We start from the raw sequence: 19,590 nt of genomic DNA, 5'->3' as shown, positions 1-19,590 counted from the left end.
AAATAGATAAAATTAAAAAAAATTAAAGTTAAAGTATTTTCAAATATAGTGTGTTATCCTTATTTTACGAACTAATAAAAAAAGTATGTCACATAAATTATAGTGGAACAAATATAAAATAGTATAGAAGATATAAAAAATTAAAGATATTTGTATGGTCATTTTCTGCTATTTAAATTATAAACGGGTATAGTAAATCATCTTCTGCTATTTATGAGGTGAAAATAGCACAGACTAGCTAGTTTTCAGATTGGTAATTGAAAACAGCCAACATTTGCAAAGTCATTAAAAAATAGCCGCTATTTTGCTGCAATACGAAAAGTTCCAACATAATATATTAGAGATTGAGGCACCTATATATGAACTTCCAACATATTATGCTGGAACTCCAACACATGGAAAGTTCCAGCATAATATACTAGAGATTGGAGCACATGTATACGAACTTCTAACATATTATGCCTGACTAGTATATTATGCTGAAATATTTTCCAAATTTTGAATAGTATTTTCGTTCATATTTATCTTTACATGAAAAGTGACTAAATTTCAATTACTTTCGAAGCTGTGGCTATTTTTTCAATTACCACTTGTAAATCTGTCAATTTTTGAATAAATGACACCAAAAAAATGTAAAAATAGCACGGGCTAGCCAGTTTTCAGACTGGTCATTCAAAAATAGTCAGCATTTGCAAAGTCATTAAAAAAAGCCACTATTTTGCTCTAACAGGGACCGATCCAACATAATATACTGGAGACCGGTGCATCTGTGTATGAACTTCCAACATATTATGATGGAACTCCAATACGCGAAAAGTTCCAGCATAATATACTGGAGATTGGAGCACCTATGTATGAATTTCCAGCATATTATGCTGGACCGGTATATTATACTGGAACTCCAGTATATTATGCTGGAGTTCCAGTATACTTATGCTGGAACTCCATAATAATATGCTGGAGTTCCAGTATACTTATGCTGGAACTCCATTATAATATGCTGGAGTTCCAATATACTTATGCTGAAACTCTAGTATATTATACTGGAGTATTTTTCGGATTTTGAATGGTGTTTTCGTCCAGATTTATCTTTACATGAAAAGTGGCCAAATTACAATTACTTTTAAAATTATGATTATTTTTGAATGACCACTTATAAATCTAGTCATTTTTTATTTTCTCCCCAAAAAACCCTTAAATCCAAGGGTTCTAACAAAATTTATAAATTTATCAATAAGTCCCTCTCACTCTCACTATAAAAACATCCTGCCTCCCAAAGGCGGGAAAAATTGGAAGAGAAAATTCACACAGAGAGAAAATGAGCAACTCAAAATCAAAGTCCGGCAGAGATGTACAAAGCTTGCTTGAAGCTATCAAATCTTCCGATGTAAGCTTTTATTCTAAGCTCACTATTCACAACTCCAATTTCACTTATTTTTATTCGTATGTTATTTCATTTTTATAAATTCCTAGTATTTTTCAGAAGTTATTTCACTGTAATTTTCGTTATTATGAGTTTCAGCTTGATATTTGAAATAGTGTTGCATTTTTTTTGTTTCAAGGTCAATTCTAGGTGCTCTAAGTTGATTGTAGAAGTCAAATTGACTAAGTTCAATCTCAGTCATTTGATTCAACTATTTGTATTATTTCCTCTTTCGGTGTTTCAATTAATTTGTATAAATTTCTCCATATGGCAGAAGTTAATTCACTGTAATTTCGTTATTTTGAGTTTAATTTATGAAATTGCTATTTGAAATAGTGTAAATTGTTTTCAGGGTTTAGTTTCAGTAAGTTTTGATTAGATTCTACTCATTTTGTCCCACTTTTTGGTGCCCTAAAGTGACTTTAGAGATCAAATTGACTAATTTCAATTTCATTCATTTAATTCAACTCTTTGTATCATTTCACGATTAATATATAAATTTCCTTTTATTTCAGAAGGTAATTAACTATAATTTCGTTATTATGAGTCTCATTTTGAAGAAATTGCAGTAGTTTGACAGTAGTTTAGATTGTTTTTTAGGATTTAGTTTCAGTAAGTTTTTAATTAGATTGTGCTCATCTATCCCAATTTTTTAGTGCCCTAAGTTGACTTTACAGGTCAAATTGACTAATATCAATTTCAGTTATTCGATTCTACTGATGTATTTTTTCCTCATCACGTTTCCATTAGTTTTTAAAGGTTGCCTTGTATTTTTGGTATTTTTTTTTTTTTGGTAACTAACATATTTTATTAATCACCAAGTAGTAATTACAAAACTTTAGCATAGCTAACACAGCTTACTATCTATCCATTTACATTGTATACTCAACTACCTAGAAATATAAGCTATACACAAACAACTTATTTCTAGGAGTGACTCTAACACTAACAACATAAGCTATCTCTTTTGTAATCTGCTCCCATACTCTGCTTTTTTGTTCAAATATACGTCTATTTCTCTCCATCCAAATGTGGTAAGCAACTTCTGCATAAACCATTCTAAAAACCTGAGCATGTTGGGTTTTCCCTTTGGCACATATCACTGACCATTGGCTGAATTGCTGCCAATTGGTAAACCCCTGAAATTGCTTCTCCATCCAGTTACACATTTTGGTCCATACTTGTTGAGTAAATTCACACTGCCCAAATAAATGATCTCTTGTTTCCGCTGCTTTTCTGCACATTACACATTGTGTGTCAACATTAATCTTCCAGTTAGCTATCCTGTCACTAGTCATCAATTTCCCATGCATCATCAGCCACATTATAAATTTTGCCTTTGGTTTTGCTGCATTATTAAACATCAATGTTTTCCATTCCACCCTGCTGTAGTCACCAAGTAAATGTAAGTATATTTGTCTGATCAAGCTTCTGTTGTGAGTTTGCATAAACTGTCTAGCTTCCAGAATTCCATGTGCCTCTATCACTTTTCTTACCATCCAACAGGCTTGCTGGGGTGTTGGCATTGTACTCATCTGTTGAATCTTGATGTAGTAAGTATGAATCCAGCGGATCCACAACTTATCTTTCTTGTGAGCTAAATCCCAACAGTGTTTGGCAATGGCTGCTTTGTTCCATAGCTTCAGGTTAACAATATTCAGTCCACCTCCTGCCTTTGGCAAGCATACTCTATCCCAAGCAAGCAAGGCCTTCCTTGTTATTTCATTTGTACCAGACCAAATATAAGACCCGCATAGTCCCTCTACAATCTTGATCACTTTTGTTGGAAGAATGAATAACTGTGCCAGAAAGCCTGAATTCCAAACAAAATACTTTGGACTAACTGGACTCTTCCTGCATAGTTATCTGAAATTCAGTGTTATTAAAAGCGCTCGCTTTAAGCGATGAAGCGACGTGAGGCGCAGTGGTAGCGCTTTTCTGTTAAAAAGGCGACTCACATTCAAAAAGCGTGCGCTTTTCTCACTTAAGCGAGAAGCGACGCGTTAGAAAAAGCGAGAAAAAGCTCGCTTAAGCGAGCAGAAGGCATCAGCTAGGGCTTTTTTAAAAATTTTGGGCAAATAAACCATCTGTTACCAAAACATACGCTTTCAATTTTTTTCACTTTTTAAGCGCTCATTTTTTGCCCTAAACGACTTCTTTTTCTTCTGTTATTAAAAGTGCTCTTTATGCTCTGTTTTCTGTTATTAAAAGTGCTCTTTATGCTCTGTTTTCTTCTTGATTCAAGAATTGAAACATTTGCTTAATATGTTATTTTTAATGAGTTCTTAGCCATTTATCTATGCCTATTTTTTTTATTTTTTATTTGTGTTAAATTGCGCTTCACAGCAAAAAAGCGCGCTTCGCTTCGCGCTTCTCGCTTCTGTGAAGAGAGACCTCGTCGCTTTTTTGCGCTTAACGCTTTCCAAAACACTGCTGAAATTAGAGTCGGAGTCAGAATTTTGAGTATATGGCTTCTGGAATCTTGGACAAGATAAGTTACTCGGTTCGGGATAGATAATTTACACATAATAAATAGATTTCTAACACAAATACTGAGTCTAAGCTGTAGCTACTGGGTTCTGCCAAACCCATAGTTAGACTTGTAGCTCTGGCACCGGCTAAACACATTTGGAAGTAGTGTAGATTGTTTTTAGGTTTTGTTTTTCGTAAAAAGGAAAATGTTCAAAAGAAAGGGCACACCTGTTCATGTATATATTATTTACGTAAAGATATCTAGTTTGTTTTTGTATACGAGGGCCTTCTCTTTTTGTAGTTTAGTGCTTGGCTTCTTTTGTCAATAAAATTTTGACTTACTGATAGGAAAAAAATTATCAATAAGAACTAAGTGAATGGCTGAATGCAATGACCTTAATATAGTTCATATGAGGATGCAAAGTTGAGACTTCTGATTGGAGCTTAAAAGGTGTATAGGCCGATTGGAGGATGAGAGATCAACGGCAATGCATTTGATTTAGAAAGACTGAGGGTTCTAACTCCTAAGATAAGTTATTTCTGTCTTTTTCCTTGTTTGCGAAAGTTTGGCTGAGTTGTGTCCGAGTCATATGTAATATAAAAACAAATTAGAAAAGCTCAACATTTTTCTTCTAGCTGGTAGAGTAGATATTTGTGTTTTGCCCTCTTATACAAGCTTGCAACAACTTGGTTTGTAAATTGCCACTGAAACTAGTCTGCCCAAGATAAGACATTTTCCATGAACACTGTTCCACTTTCCACTAATATATTCTAATTTTTTGTTCTTTTCGGATGCTTTTTATACTCGTCTTTTCTTTTCTTCTTGATGGCTTTCACTATCTTAAGTGTTTTCTTGGATCATACCTAATAACTTCTTAGATTTGCTTAAATCTTAAGCTATTCCTTGATATAATTTACTAGTTATTTACATCCTATTCGCGTCCTTTCTATTCCGCAGGTTGTTGAGAATCGTGTTGAATTGCTTGATGAGCTTGGTGAGTTAGATCTGTCAGAGAAATCAGAAGTGGCCTCTCTTATGGAATCCTTACAAGTATCCTGATGACTATTAGACATACTTTTCTTGATTTGACAGTCGAATGCCATGGATTAATTGGATTGAGAAAAGGAGAATTCGGTTTATTGTCTGTAAAGACTCAAAAGCTGGGAACTAGGTTGTGGGTTTATCATTGTCATAGGTGTTGTATGTACATATTCCGGTTACAAGAAATGATTTTCTATAATCACATGGAGACCACAAAATTTGGTTGAGAGAAATAATGTGCCAAGGCTTGAGAAATTGGGAACACCATTTTTAGTTTCAGTTCTTAAATTTGCAATTAAACACGGAAAGGCAACTGAAGAGTCACTATTCATCAGTTTTATCTTCTCTATGAGTTTGACCTTTGAGCATATGTTTAAGTAAGAGTTACAATAATTCACTCATTCATCGAGGCTTTACCTGTGTTCTTCAGCATAATTTTGAATTTGGTACAGCTGACAGTGTCTGAATTGGTCATTCCAAATGGTTTCTTTTTGGTGATAAACAATTGGTTAATGCTTTCTTCTTCATTGCTGTTTTATCTTGTTTATTTTTTTTGTAAGCAAACAGAGCTCTTGATGCTATATAGAGGTTTTGTTAGAATGAATACCATGCCAGAGCTACAGCAAAACAAGTAAATGTATTTAGGCCAGATCTATATAAAGGTTTTGTGTTTTATGAATGATGTTGCAATTTTGATGAATGTATTTATGGAAGACCTGGATCTCATTCTTCTGGTTTGGTAAAACAGCTAGCTTGATCTCATTTTAGTAGCAAATCTTTGTTATCTACCTTGACATTTTACCGGACACTCTGGGAAGACTTCACTTGTCTCGACATTTCTCAATGCAAATTGAACAAAACCATTTTGCATGTGGCTGCAAAATATCTGCTGTCAGACGTATCTGCATACTTAGGCCAGTTCGTAAGCCTAGGAGCCAAAGCAAGTTTCATTTCATCCCTTTTCTCCTTAATAAAGTGACCTGTTTTCTTGATGATACAGATTGCTTATATTAAGTTCTTAATCATTAGGCTGCCGCATGGTGTAAAAAGCATCTACAGATGACACTCATGTCGACTCAGGAGTCACCTGAAGAAGAACATAGTAGCCTCTTTTATCAGGTCAAATCATTACTTTTAGCATATGAACAATGTCACTGGTGAATTGGTTTTACATTTTGAGTTCTTGAGATCAATATGGTTGCAATTTTCTTTATTTGAGTTTGAATGTTGCATCATAGTCGTCCACCTGCATAACAATCAGAAAACTATAATTCTTTCTCTTGTGAAAGCCTCTTTCATTATTTCCCTAGCGTGTAACCTTTTTCTCTTTTTGGTTACGAATTTTTCTTTCCATTCTAACTTTGAAAAATCCACTGCACTTTTTTAGTTACATTGTCTGGTGTTGTAATGTTAAATCCTAGCACCACATGGATAAACAAGCAAATGCTGTCAACATACCAAAACCGACCAAACTGTCTATTACACTTTAAACTGAACTGGATCACATGAGTTTACCTGTTGATAACTTTATTTTTGTTTGTTGTGTCATGAAGCTGGCTGATTTAAGTAACTGGTTAAACACCCAAACTGAAATGTGCAAAGTGGAAGTCCCTTGTGCATTCCGTAATCATATTTTAGCTTTATAGAGTTCAGCTGGTGATTGTTTTATGTGCTTTGCATTTCCTTATAATGTAAGTTTCCTTAACTTTGAAATGCATGTAGTGTCTCTAAAAAGGCTATCTTTAGCTTCTGACCAATCTCGTTTTTTCTCAGTTGCTATTGGATTTGCTTGGCTACTGTGCCTCTATTTTCGCAGCTTTGACCAGATATCCCATTGCGGTTGATAAGGGGTTAATGTCTATCGTTGAAAATTTCATATTGGAGGAATTAAATCTCACAAGGGACTGTATTTTAGCTCAGAAGGTAGAGACTTCTGATTTATACTGACCCTTTTGTCGTGTTTCAAGTGAATACTGTTATTTTAGCGTTTTTCCCTCTCTGTTACACACATATCTGTCTAACCCTTCAAAATGTCAATATATATACTCTCCTACAGTGTTAAAATTGTTATTTGTGATACTCGAATTTCTGGTTTTACATTGCTGACACTTGCTGCTGACCCTCTTTTTTACCCAAGTACTTTCCACCATGGCCATTGCAGCAGTTTGGTACTCGAGTTAAAACTTTTTTTTATATTAGCCATTTTGATCTAAAAACAGGATCAAATGTTTGCCATTTTTTATAGTACAGCAGTAGGTTGCATGTCGCTTGACAACTATTACAAGTAATGGTAACTCTTAAGAAATTGCTTGAATTCATTAGACTCATCATAGAAATATAGATTGAGAGATCTTGTCCAAACCAACCGATGGTTGAAAACCACAATGATCAGCATACTCGTGAATTGAAATAAATTGTTGACTAAATTCCAGCAGACAAAATAAAACCATTTATTATTGCATTTAACCATAAATTGAACACAATACAGGGCTTCACAGCAGTCATACTACTTCTGCTTATCAAAAACGAAAATAGAAAGCAGTTGTTTCATCTTTTCTGGTACATGCGTCCTGTTTCACCCATATTCTATTCCCATCTTTTCCTTCTTACCGACCTCTAGAAAATCTGATGCAGAAGCTGCTTTCTTTTTCTAATAAGTGGGTGTAATGTAGTCAAAACATTCTGAATATACACAGGTATATGCAATGGAGATAATTTGTTTGAACAGTTCAGAACTGTTTGCTATTATTTTCTTTACTGCTCTAAATTTTCGTGATTGTCTCCAGGCAATTTCCTCATTTGGTTCTGAAGTGCAGAAAATTGCATTAGAAGTTCTTGATGCTCTGGTACGACTATGTAAGGTATATTCCCATGGCATAAACTGGGATTCTTACCTTAAGATGATGGAGGAGGAGAGAAAAGTTGTGGACAATGAAGAGGCTGAAAGAGCAGATCATGTTAACAAGATAATGAAATTTACGGTTGAGAAATTGTGTGAATTGGGCATCTTTGCAGCTAATGACGGAGGAAATCTTGTGAGCTTAATTAATTTGTCATGGAAAGGTGTAGTTAACTTACTTCAGCTTGGCAAGGGTGCTTTGGCTGTAAAGTTGAATGTAGGAGATATTATTCTGACTCTTATATCTCTGGCTAACGCATCTTTGAGATGCGCGGCTGAGACTTGGTCATCCACATTGGAAGAACCAGTTTCTGCAGTGGAAGCTAGACGAGTATTTCTTCCAGTCAAATTTTACCTGATTAATGCTGTACGGATTATCTCTCAGTACCCATCCGAGGCATTTTATGTGTTCAAAGATATAATATTATCTGTCATAATGATCTCAACCTTTAGAATTTTCCTCGTGAAAAATGAGCTGCTCAAATTTGCTGGTGATGCAATTGCAGAAATTTTGGAGCCGACATCCTTTCATATGCTTAACTCTTTCCTTAATTCAGCTCAAGTGAAATCAGAGCAGAAGTTTCAAATTTTGGACTGGTTGTTTGGTGATGAAACTGATTTAGAAAATGTTCCTGGGTACAGTATTAACGAAGCTGGTGGAATGAGTGCAATATTCTCTGTAAGTTCTGGCACTATGCAGGGAGCAAAGGTGCTGTTTATTGGTCGAGTAGCCTTATTTGTTAACCTTCTGAAAAACGCACCTGATATTGAAGATGATGCGAGACTAGGGATGGCCAGAAAACTTGGATGGTTATTGTGCATACTTACTGATGATGATGTGTATTCTTCAGTTCTTGTCTTGGAACTTCCTACAATGTCTCGTACTAGTCAGAAACAAGAATCTGATGAGCCCCTGTTCCACTTCATAATTAATGCCTTGAAAACCTTCATGATAGTTACCTCTTCAAGTCAAGCTTGGTGTGACATAGAGTCTTTCCTGCTTGAAAACCTTTTTCATCCCCACTTTCTATGTCGTGAGATTGTTACTGAACTTTGGTGCTTTATCTCACGTCACGCTGACAGAGTTGTGGTGGATGTCATTATTGAAAAGCTTTGCTCATTAATGAAGTACACAGAAGCTTCTGACTTAGCACTAAACCCTAATAGTCTGGTGCGAAAACTGGCGAGATTTCTATGTGTACTGGTTACATGTGGTCCAAAGTTTATGGTAGATAAAGTTTATAATACAGTTGTTGGATATAACACATCACAGTATTCACCAACTACTTACTTAGCACTGCTTATGGAGGGATTCCCACTAAATTCACTTTCAGAAAAATTGAGAAGTGAGGCAAGGCAACGACTTGTAACTCAATACTTTGACTTCCTCGAGAGTTTTGGTGGTAAACTACCGAGAGAAGACGGATCTGCTATTTATGGTGCTCCAGTTTTTGCACTCTCTGCCGCTCTGCAGTTTCAGTATGTAATCGGCTCCTTTTGCATGAATTGGCTTATTCTCTCAAACTTAATTGGCTGAGCCACAAATGTCTATTCCTGTCAAACTAGCATAGAATATTGAAATTTGCAGTTTTAAGCTTATCATGGAACAGCACTTCACTATTTAAACCTTTTATTTTCCTTATTACCTGCACTTAATGATAAAACAAAAGTCTAAGAAAGTTGGTGTTTTAATGATAGAGCAAATGATTAACAAGGTTAGTGTTTTTTGTTGGCTTATGCTTTTTAATGATAATAGGATTTTACTATTGATAAATTCAAGTTACCAACTTAGATTCCCTATGTTTCTTATTTCCTTTTCTCTTGTTGCAGACTAATCAGCATATCCGATGCTGAGATGAAGACTATAAAGTTCCTTGTTGCTATTATTCACAAATACAGAGATTCTTCAGTTATCAAAATAAAGGATAAATACCGCAGGCTTCTTAGTGAGACACTAGGAATCATTTCTAACATGAAGCATTTATATACTTCCAATGAAATGGAAGAAGTCATTTTGGCACTTCAGAAGCTCTTCATCTCTGGACCAGCATTATCAGACGGAAAATCATTTCAGTGTAAACCAAACTTGTCATCTTTCATGGCTGGCCTTGGTTACATTGAATTGGAAGACCGAGAGGACAGTGCAATTAGTTCAGCTATGTGGGAGCTGTATCACATGTTGCTTAAAGAGCGTCATTGGGCACTTGTTCACCTTGCTATCACTGCCTTTGGATATTTTGCTGGCCGTACTACTTGTAGTGAGCTTTGGAGATTTGTGCCTCAGGATGCAGCTCTTTCTTTTGATCTGGAAACAGGAAAAGAAGCTGATGAGGAGAGATTTATGTCTGAACTAAAAGAATTTCTTGAGAAGGAAACAGCATGTCCAAAGATAAAACCTTGTCCTGACACGATTAACATGCTTGCTATAGATGGGCAAATGCTAAAAGAAACCTTTAAAAAGATAAGAGATCTTGATTCAATGCTTATGATCTGTGAGCCCATGGAGGTTGACAATGAAAACCAAACCAATAGAAAAAGAAAATTTCCTGACAGAGTTACCAAAGGAGTGGAATTACTGAGGAACGGATTGAAGGTTATGGGTGATGCTCTTTCTGAGTGGCAGCATAACCAGTTCGACTCCACTGATATTCGAGACAAGTTCTTGACTCACTTCTCTCACCTGGAAGATGTGGTTACTCACTTGGTGAGCCTAGCTGACAGTGGCTAACTTCTACTGGAGTGGTTCACTTCTGCAGTGACTGATGCAAATCATAATCAGGTATTGTTTGCATTGGACTTAATCTGTTATAGGTAAAGGTGCATCACTAGAATTGTCGACAAGTCTCTAAGTTTTATTTTGACGATTTCAGGATAGCAGCATATTATGTTCTTTGTATTTGTATTTACTTATAAGGGAAGCAAGTCCAGAATTGATGCAGTTAGACACTTCTAACATGTGGATAGAACAGAACAAAAGCACCATACACAATAGCTGTACTGTTAGAGAAGGAATGTTATTTTAGTAAAAATCTCGGAATTTCTTGACTACTGTATATGCCAGATTTATTATGAAGCTTTAAGCACCTAGTAATTTAGAAATAGCGCTGGCTTTCTTTGCGGTGGCAGGTTGGGTGTGAGGTGGGGGTTGACTGATTCATCTCAAGCTTTATTTTGTGCTATTGATATCGCGATAAAGCTTTTCGCATAACAGAAGTGCACATTTTTAAGTTTGTCAATAAGACCATTGTTATTCCTATTCCCAAGTCTTTGTTCCACATCTTATGAAGGGAAGACAGACATTTAAAATGAGATCTGTTCCTGTGAGTTGGTTAAGCGCCGGTTCAATTTTTATTAAGAAAAGAATCATAATACATGCTTTAATTGCATAGTACTATGTTAAAAAGGAAAACATGCTTTAGTGTCTTTTGGGGTTAATTTAACTGATAGTTATTCAACTATCTTTCAATTTCACTAAAGTCACTCAACTATTTTTTTGTCGTTTAAAAGTAACTAAACTTTATCATTGTCACTTAAAAGTCATTTTGGCTCAAAACCCTTACCATATATATGACATGACATAAACTTTAATGAGAAAAATTCAAAATAAATGCCACATAAGCTTAAATGGATCATACCCAAATAAAATTAGGTTTTGTGATTTTTTTGTTATTTTTTATCGTACAAATACAATCTTTCTTTTGTCTAAACAATTGCAATAGGTTGTCTGTAATTGCATGTTCATTGTGAGAATACTCTTATTAGCCTTCTTATATATCGTTATGAATTATGATACATTAATATGTTATGTGAGATGAATACAATACTATTTTAATTTCACTAGAAAATTATAAATATGTTATGTGAGTTGGATACAATAGTATTTTAATGTCACGACTCGAATTTTCCACCATCGAGAGTCGTGATGGCGCCTACTCGTGAAAGCTAGGCAAGCCGAGTATTGTAGATTCACTAACTCTTTTATTTAGACCTTTTTAACAGTTTAAATCAACATGCGATCAACAGTGAAATATTAGCAATAATTAAAGACATGCGGAAGACGAAATTTGATAACTTAGCCAAAACAAGTACGACAATACTAAGTACATCTCTACCCAGAACCGGTATCACAATATCACGGACCATCTACGAATACTACATACAATTGTCTGGAAAGAAAGATACAATCTGTCTCTGAAGTAAATGAAAACAGAATATAAAGATAGAAGAGAACGTCGGGGCCTGCGGACGCCTGCAGGACTACCTCGGGATCTCTGACTGTACTGAAGGCAACCACCCAAAGCTATGGTCCACAAGCTGTCGCTCCGGGATCTGCACACAGTGCAGAGTGTAAAATCAGCACAACCGATCCCATGTGCTGCCAAGTGCCTGGCCTAACCCCATTGTAGTAGTGACGAGGCTAGGACCAGACTACCAAATAAACCTGTGCAGTTATATAATATACAACGGAAAATAAAACAGAAATAAACAAGTAAAGATGGGAGGGGGACATGCTACGGGGGAATATCATTTATCAATAGTAATTTAGGAGAAAAGCATAAGGACAATTTAGAGTTCACAGCAAAACAATAAGAACTCGTAACCAATCAATAGCATTTTTTATTAAAGCACGGATAGAGATAGCAGAAGTCTGGGATACCATTCCTTTTGCGCAAATAATAAGAGGTTACATGTTAATAACTCAATCAATTCTTCGAAAATATATTGTATTACCTTCATTGATAATACCAAAAATCTCGGGCGTATGTTATTCTTGCAACTTCCTGAATGGTCTGAAGATTTGCAGGAATAGGATAGAGAAATGCATATTAAATGTACTTATAATGGTGTTCAATTATCAGAAACAGAATTTCCAAAAAATTGGTTGAAAGATGGCATTCAGATCAAAATATTATTTACTTCTTGTCTGAAACCTTGGCATATATCTAAACTGTACTCCTCCCGTGGAGAGCTAATGAAAAAGAAAAAACAAAAAGATGATTTTTGTTTTTTAACAGTTTGGGGTATGGAAGCTGAACTTCCCTTTGGTTCTCCCCGAAAACGCCCTTCCTTTTTTGAGCCCATTTTAAGGAACTCGAAAAAAAATTGGAAAATTCAAAAAGAAATATTTTATAAATCTAAAAGTTTTAAAAGGAAAAATAAAATTATTTCGAAGAGTTTCAAAAGAAACCAAAAAATGGCTTATCAAAAGTAGTCTATTTATAAAAAAAAATGAAAAAAGAACTTTCAAAAGTAAATCCAATTGTATTATTTAGACTAAAAGAAATAGATGAATCGAATGAAACGAAAAAAGAAAAAGATTCTCTAATGAGTAATCAGATAATTAACGAATCATTTAGTCAAATTGAATATGAAAATTGGCCAAATTCTTCACTGATAGAAAGCAAAATGAAGGATTTGACTGATAGAACAAGTACAATCAAAAATCAAATAGAAAGAATTTCAAAAGAGAAAAAGAAAGTAACTCCAGAAATAGACATTAGTCCTAATAAAACAAATAATATTAAAAAATTTGAATCGCCAAAAATTTTTTTCCAGATATTAAAAAGAAGAAATACTCGATTAATATGGAAATTCCATTATTTTCTAAAATTATTCATTCAAAGATTATACATCGATCTATTTTTATCTATCATTAATATTCCCAAAATTAATACACAACTCTTTCTTAAAGCAACAAACAAATTGATTGATAAATACATTTCCAATAATGAAATAAATCAAGAAAAATTAATAATAAAAAAAATCACTTTATTTCGACTATAAAAAAGTCACTTTATAATATTAGTAAGAAAAATTCACATATTTTTTTTATTTATCCTACTTATCACAAGCATATGTATTTTACAAATTATCACAACCCCAAGTTATTAATTTGTCTAAATTAAGATTTGTTTTTCAATATAACAGAATGTCTTTTTTCCTTAAGACTAAAATAAAGGACTATTTTAGAACACTAGGAATATTTCATTCTGAATTAAAAAATAAGAAACTTCAGAGTTATAGAATCAATCAATGGAAAAACTGGTTAAGACGACATTATCAATACGATTTATCTCAGATTAGATGGTCTAGATTAATGCCACAAAAATGGCGAAATAGGGTTAATCAAGGTTGTATGGCTCAAAATCGAAATTTAAACAAATGAAATTCATATGAAAAAGACCAATTAATTCATTACAAAAAAGAAAATGATTCTGAGCTCTATTCATTAGCAAACCAAAAAGATAATTTTCAAAAATGTTATAAATATGATCTTTTAGCATATTAATTATGAAAATAAAAATGACTCTTTTATTTCTCGATTATCCTTTAAGTAAATAAGAACCTCGAAAATTCTTCTAATTCCAACACGTCCAAACACAACCTTTTTGATATGCTCGACAATCTTCATATCAATAATTATCTAAGAAAAGGCAATATTCTATATATAGAAAGAAATCTCGATAGAAAATATTTTGATTGGAAAATTATCCATTTTTCTCTTAGACAAAAAGAAGATATTGAGGCCTGTGTTAAGATCGATACCAACAGTAATCCAAATACTAAAATTGGTATTAATTATCACACCTCCATTTTTACTTACACCCCGTAAAGGAGTGTATAAGGGAGTTTTTCCAACTAAAGGACAATCTATTATTTACATTAAATTCAGAGTCGCCACTTGGGAGATTTATGGTGTCCCAAGTCACCGGTTTAAAATCCCGAATCGAGGAATGGTTGACTCTGTAATATAGTCCGCGAACCAGAAATCCGGATAAGGAATTCTGTTAACCCGGGAGAAGGTGTTAGGCATTCCCGAGTTCCGTGGTTATAGCACGGTCGCTCAACTGTTATATCCGGCTTAATTATCTGATTTAGAACAATTTGGACCTATGTGCATTTTTAACTTTAACCGCTTTTTAATTAAGAAAATTATCTTGAAACGGGTCACGCGTACGTGTATCCGTTTGTTTGGCGCGTCAAAAATCATGTCACGCGGACGTGTCCCCAATTAGTAACGCTTTATTATTATTACAAAAAAAATTTGACCGAAGTTGCACGAACGCATACTCCGATTTTGTTTTTAGAAATCGTAATTATGTCACGCGAACGTGTCCACAACCACGATAGTATATTAAACGTGCCTAAAGCAAACTACGAACATTTGTCATTTTTATATCTAAATTAATACGAGGGCTATGTATAATTAAATTGTTGATGGCACACCTCACTATATGAACTAAAAATAATTTAGCAACCTATTAGCAACCATTTTATTATTGATAAAGTTGGTTCGAAGTTGCGCGAACGCATACTCCGAATTGATTTTTAGAATCGTAATTATGTCACGCGAACGTGTACATAATCACTTTAATACATTTATGTCGCGCCTAAATCATTAGACAATTCAACTCTTAAAGAAAATTATATACATATTAATTCACGCATTGAAAGTTAGATCAAATCTACTTCCAACATTCATTTCTCAAGTGCCATAGGCAATGCAAAATAGTCAAGTACAATGCAAATCCAGTGGCCGCTCGAATTACCGAAATATGGACGTAACTTAACATATTAATATGAGTTCATTCATCTCTTTCCTTTGAGCACATGAAATCTAGGTGAGACTACAAACAGTCATTCAAACTAGTCCAATTAGAATTAACATGAAAGATTGTACATCTCCAAACCAACTAATGGGAAAAGATCGACAAATTCTGAAAATTAAAGATCCATTATTCAATTTGCAAGAAAACAGTTACACTAGGCCCAAAAGATGCGCACACATGAATGAATTTCCCATTCTAGCATGACAGTCAATATTAACTTACTAATTCAACTAAACATCTTTTTGCGATTAAGTCATACTGGACAGCTTCAGATACCCAAGAATCCTAGACTTCTTAAACCCACTAGTTAAATTCTATCCTTTTTTCTTTTATATTCCCGTTATATGTCTCATTCATCTTTTTTTTTCTTTCTTTACTTAATTCAATTACTTAACAAGTGTTATGTATGACGACACATTATTCCTTAGCTATTTTATTCGAGTTAATTCTATGGCAATGATATTAAACAGAATGACAAAAGCAGTGAAGCTCCTTTAGGGTAGTTTTGGCTCATTTCAGGAATAGTCTTTCGAATTATTGTAGTTGGATGCATGACCTTTCTTTTTCACATCATAAATACATATTGTTAAAGTACCTTATCTTATCATGATAGGTCCATCAAAACACCAGATTTTCATTCATCAAACTCAAGCTAGGGTAATTACAGGGCGCAGAACTTACCAGATATATTGAAGCAATAACAACAACAGAATGAACTTAAAAGGAAGAAAACAACTGCTAAAATTTAAGCTTCAACAGTAACAGTGACCGTAAATGGAAGCCTCAAACGGCCAATTTGAACCGCGATAAACTCGAATCAATCAAACTCCATTTTTCTCTTTTCTAAAGTTTCTTTAAAATAATTGAAGAAACCAAATATTTGTTAAACTCTCCACTCAATAAAATCTTTTCCTTCCTTTCGTTCTCTTTTAACATGGACTTACACTAATTATCACTTAAGAAGACAATGAATGGCAAGGCAGAAAAAGTTTTAATACAACATACTCTAGCTAACATTATTGACATAGAACCTAACTAATGATTCAATTAAACAGATTTCCATCAAAATTGTGACAGTCCAAAATTAAGTACAGTAATATGAGTTCATTTGTCACAAGCCTACATCTAGCTATAAGATACTTGATAGAGAAATGAATTCCCACTAGGCTCAAACCACATGCAGCTTTCAGAAGAGTAATACTGAACACCCAGCAAAGGTGCAGTCCATCATACAGTCTTGGGTTAATGTAATTAAAATAGAAATAAAGCTAAAAAAAAAAAACAAGCTGACACTAAATTCCAAAGCTCCAGGTTTCTATTTCAACTCTAAGCCAAGCTTTACATTAGGTAGATCATGAGAAAACTCGTACCTGGAAATGGAAAAGGAAGATAGAAATGAAGCAGCAGTAACGGCCACAGACCAGCAATCAGCAGCAATTTAAACCCAATTCCAAACCCAGAAAGTGAAGTAAAACAGTCCAGAAACACAATCCAAGTAATGAACCAAAAAACCTTAACCAGACTCGATTTTAATTCATTTCAACTGTCAGCTAGCTAGAAATCGTTTCAGCATTTAGGAAAACTTCAGAAGTCACCAGAAGAACTCATGAAACAGTGTTTTTCTAGAGTTTTTAACCGTTTAGGACTTTTCAGGACTTCTAGCTCTTAAAATTTCCTCTGTTTCTTTTCTAGGGATCTCTGAAGATCTCTTTCTATATCTATACTCTATCTCTGTCTTTTTCAGTCTAGCTTCAACTCCCTTTTCAGTATTTTCAGAATGTTCTCTCTTCTATTTCTTAAGCTCTATGTCTTTCTTAGAATGTCCTCCGTATTCAGAGTTCTATTTTCTTAAATAGGCAATGAGAAATGCCCTTAGGATTCATAGAATGCCCTTTCAATATTTAAAAAATTGATTCCACTCAATTCTTATGGCTTTAAATTATTCAGTAGTGAATTGTTATCCCTACCATTATAGAAGCTTCTCAATTGAGTGACCACTTTAAACTTATACTAATCAATTCTTATCAACACAATTAAACAAGAATTTAAACCAAATTATTAAACTAATCCTAATTATTCTGACTAAACCTAGAATACGAAGGACTCAGAGGTTACCATAATTAACAGAAGAAATCAAGAATTCAGATGACATGAATAATAGCAATAAAAGAAATGAGTAGAGGAAGATAATAAAAAAGAATTAGAAAAACTAAAATTAGGACACCTACCTCCAAATGATTGAACCCCATCTTGAATTAGATCTTTAATTTTTGAATATGAAGCCGGAATTGACCTTAATCGAGTGTTCTCGACTGAGAACACACAACTAAGGTCGATTTCGACCTCAAACCTTCAAATATCTAACTGATTTGGAGTTTGGGATTTTAGGGTTCCTTTAAGATTCGAACAGTTCTGGTGTCATTCGAAGGGCGTGAAGTGGGGATTTGGAAAGAGGGTAGTGAGATGGTTCTGAGGTATCGATTTGGGGCTGGTTGGGTAGGCTAAGGTTCGGGGTCCGATCTTCGATCCAAGATTCGAAGAGTTATGGGGTGATTCGAGGAAAAGGGAATGGGGATTTGGAATGAGGGGCGTGAGGGGGTTCTATGGTGTAATATTTAGGCAGGTTGAGGCCGGTGCCGCCACCGGAAGGCGGTGGGAAATGGTGGCAGCTGGTCTCTAGGGTTTGGGTGAGGAAGATGAGTGATGAGATGGGGGGGTTCTGATGGGGGCGGGGTGTGTTTGGATATTTATATACTGGGGTGGAATTGGATCCAGGCCGTTCGATCAAACGAGATCAACGACTTGGATCATTTGACTAAATAGAACGATGCCGTTTTAAAAAGTGACCGGATTGGTCTCTGATGCAAACAGGTCGAGATTGGGTCATGGGCGAGGTTAGGGACCGTTCGATCAAGTGATATCGACGGTCCTAATCAAACTATACCAAACGACGTCGTTTGATGTGGCCTGGGATGGACCGGATTTTGACACGGGTTTGGGCTGGATCGGGCATGTTTGGCTGGGTAATTGTTTGGGCTTCTTAAATTAAATTGAATTTTGGCCCAATTTCGATTTCCTGCTCTTTACTTCTTTTCCTTTTCTTTTCTTCCGTTTTCTTTTTTCGGAAAATTAAAACTAAAATCCTAAATTAAATTATAAAACCAAATCATCCTATCAAAAATACTAATTAACTCTAAATAATAATTATCACAATATTATTTTACCAAATCAAAAAGAAAATCACGAAATTTCGACATTAAACACTAAAAATGCAAAATACGTTATTTTTTTTTGAGTTTTTCATTTTTGTAAAACAACGATTTACTTAATTAATCTAAAAAATATAAAATTAAATCCTAAATATAAATACTTTATTTTTGTATTTTTAATGCATTAAACATGTACACAAATATATGCAAATAATCAAGAAAATAGCTTAATAATTCCTAAAATTAACACATAATTAAAGAAAAGACCTAATTTTGGGAATTCTTTTGGAGTAATTCGTATGAGGCAAAAGTCACGTGCTCACAGCTGCCCCTCTTTGCGCGGAAACACGAAGAGTTTCCGTGCAAAGATAAAGTGAGCGGATACGTGCAATTTTTGCCCGTTTGAATACTCCGTGGGAAGCATTTTTTGAAAGATTTGACCGAACCTCTGTTTCAAAGGTTTCCTACATATCTTTGGCTATAAAGGAATCAGGTCAATGTAGTTCGGGAAGTTTTGGTAGCTGGGACTACCATGAAGCTGCGGTTTTACTGTTACTGCTGCTAATACTGCCTACTGACCTCCTTATTAGACCATGACAAAAAGGAAGAAGCTAGACTAAGCTATAATCTATGCTTTACAAAGATTTATTTTCAAACTTGATCTTGTGACTGATGTTGCCTCGTTGACTTGTATTTTCCTTAGAAGTTCCTTTGTGGCTGACTTGAATGGTGTTTTTTGAAATGCTTTCCCTTCTTTTCCAGGAGGGCACCTGATTGCTGAACCTTTTTAATGTCTTCCTTTGACTATTGTTTCCTTTCCACTGTTCTCCAGGCGGGCTCCTGATTATTTGAAATTTGAATTGCTTCTTCCCTTCATTCTCCAGGCGGGCTCCTGACTACTTGAAATTTGAATCGTATTCCCTTGTTCTCCAGGT

General features: G+C 34.6%; 1 protein-coding gene across 4 annotated transcripts; it reads left to right on the top strand.

Annotated features, from left to right (window-relative positions):
- Window positions 1-1,257: 1,257 nt before the first annotated feature.
- LOC107794318 (uncharacterized) lies at window positions 1,258-10,889 on the top strand. Of its 4 annotated transcripts, XM_075257064.1 has the most exons (7): window positions 1,277-1,387; window positions 4,854-4,946; window positions 5,743-5,877; window positions 5,967-6,056; window positions 6,711-6,860; window positions 7,724-9,315; window positions 9,667-10,889. In XM_075257064.1, exons 1-7 carry the CDS (start codon window positions 1,319-1,321, stop codon window positions 10,562-10,564), a joined length of 3,027 nt encoding a protein of 1,008 aa, XP_075113165.1. In that variant the 5' UTR covers window positions 1,277-1,318; the 3' UTR covers window positions 10,565-10,889. The 4 variants fall into 4 exon arrangements, 3 of the variants coding, with proteins under 3 accessions (XP_075113167.1, XP_075113165.1, XP_075113166.1); XM_075257066.1 differs by lacking the exons at window positions 5,743-5,877; window positions 5,967-6,056 and having other exon boundaries at window positions 1,258-1,387; window positions 4,854-5,314; XR_012711555.1 differs by lacking the exons at window positions 1,277-1,387; window positions 4,854-4,946 and having other exon boundaries at window positions 5,745-6,056; window positions 9,667-10,615; window positions 10,707-10,889.
- The last annotated feature ends 8,701 nt before the right edge of the window (window positions 10,890-19,590 follow it).

This window comes from Nicotiana tabacum, chromosome 7 (assembly GCF_000715075.1).
Source record: "Nicotiana tabacum cultivar K326 chromosome 7, ASM71507v2, whole genome shotgun sequence".
NCBI lineage: Eukaryota > Viridiplantae > Streptophyta > Magnoliopsida > Solanales > Solanaceae > Nicotiana > Nicotiana tabacum.
This window is presented reverse-complemented; position numbering and strand designations above follow the sequence as displayed.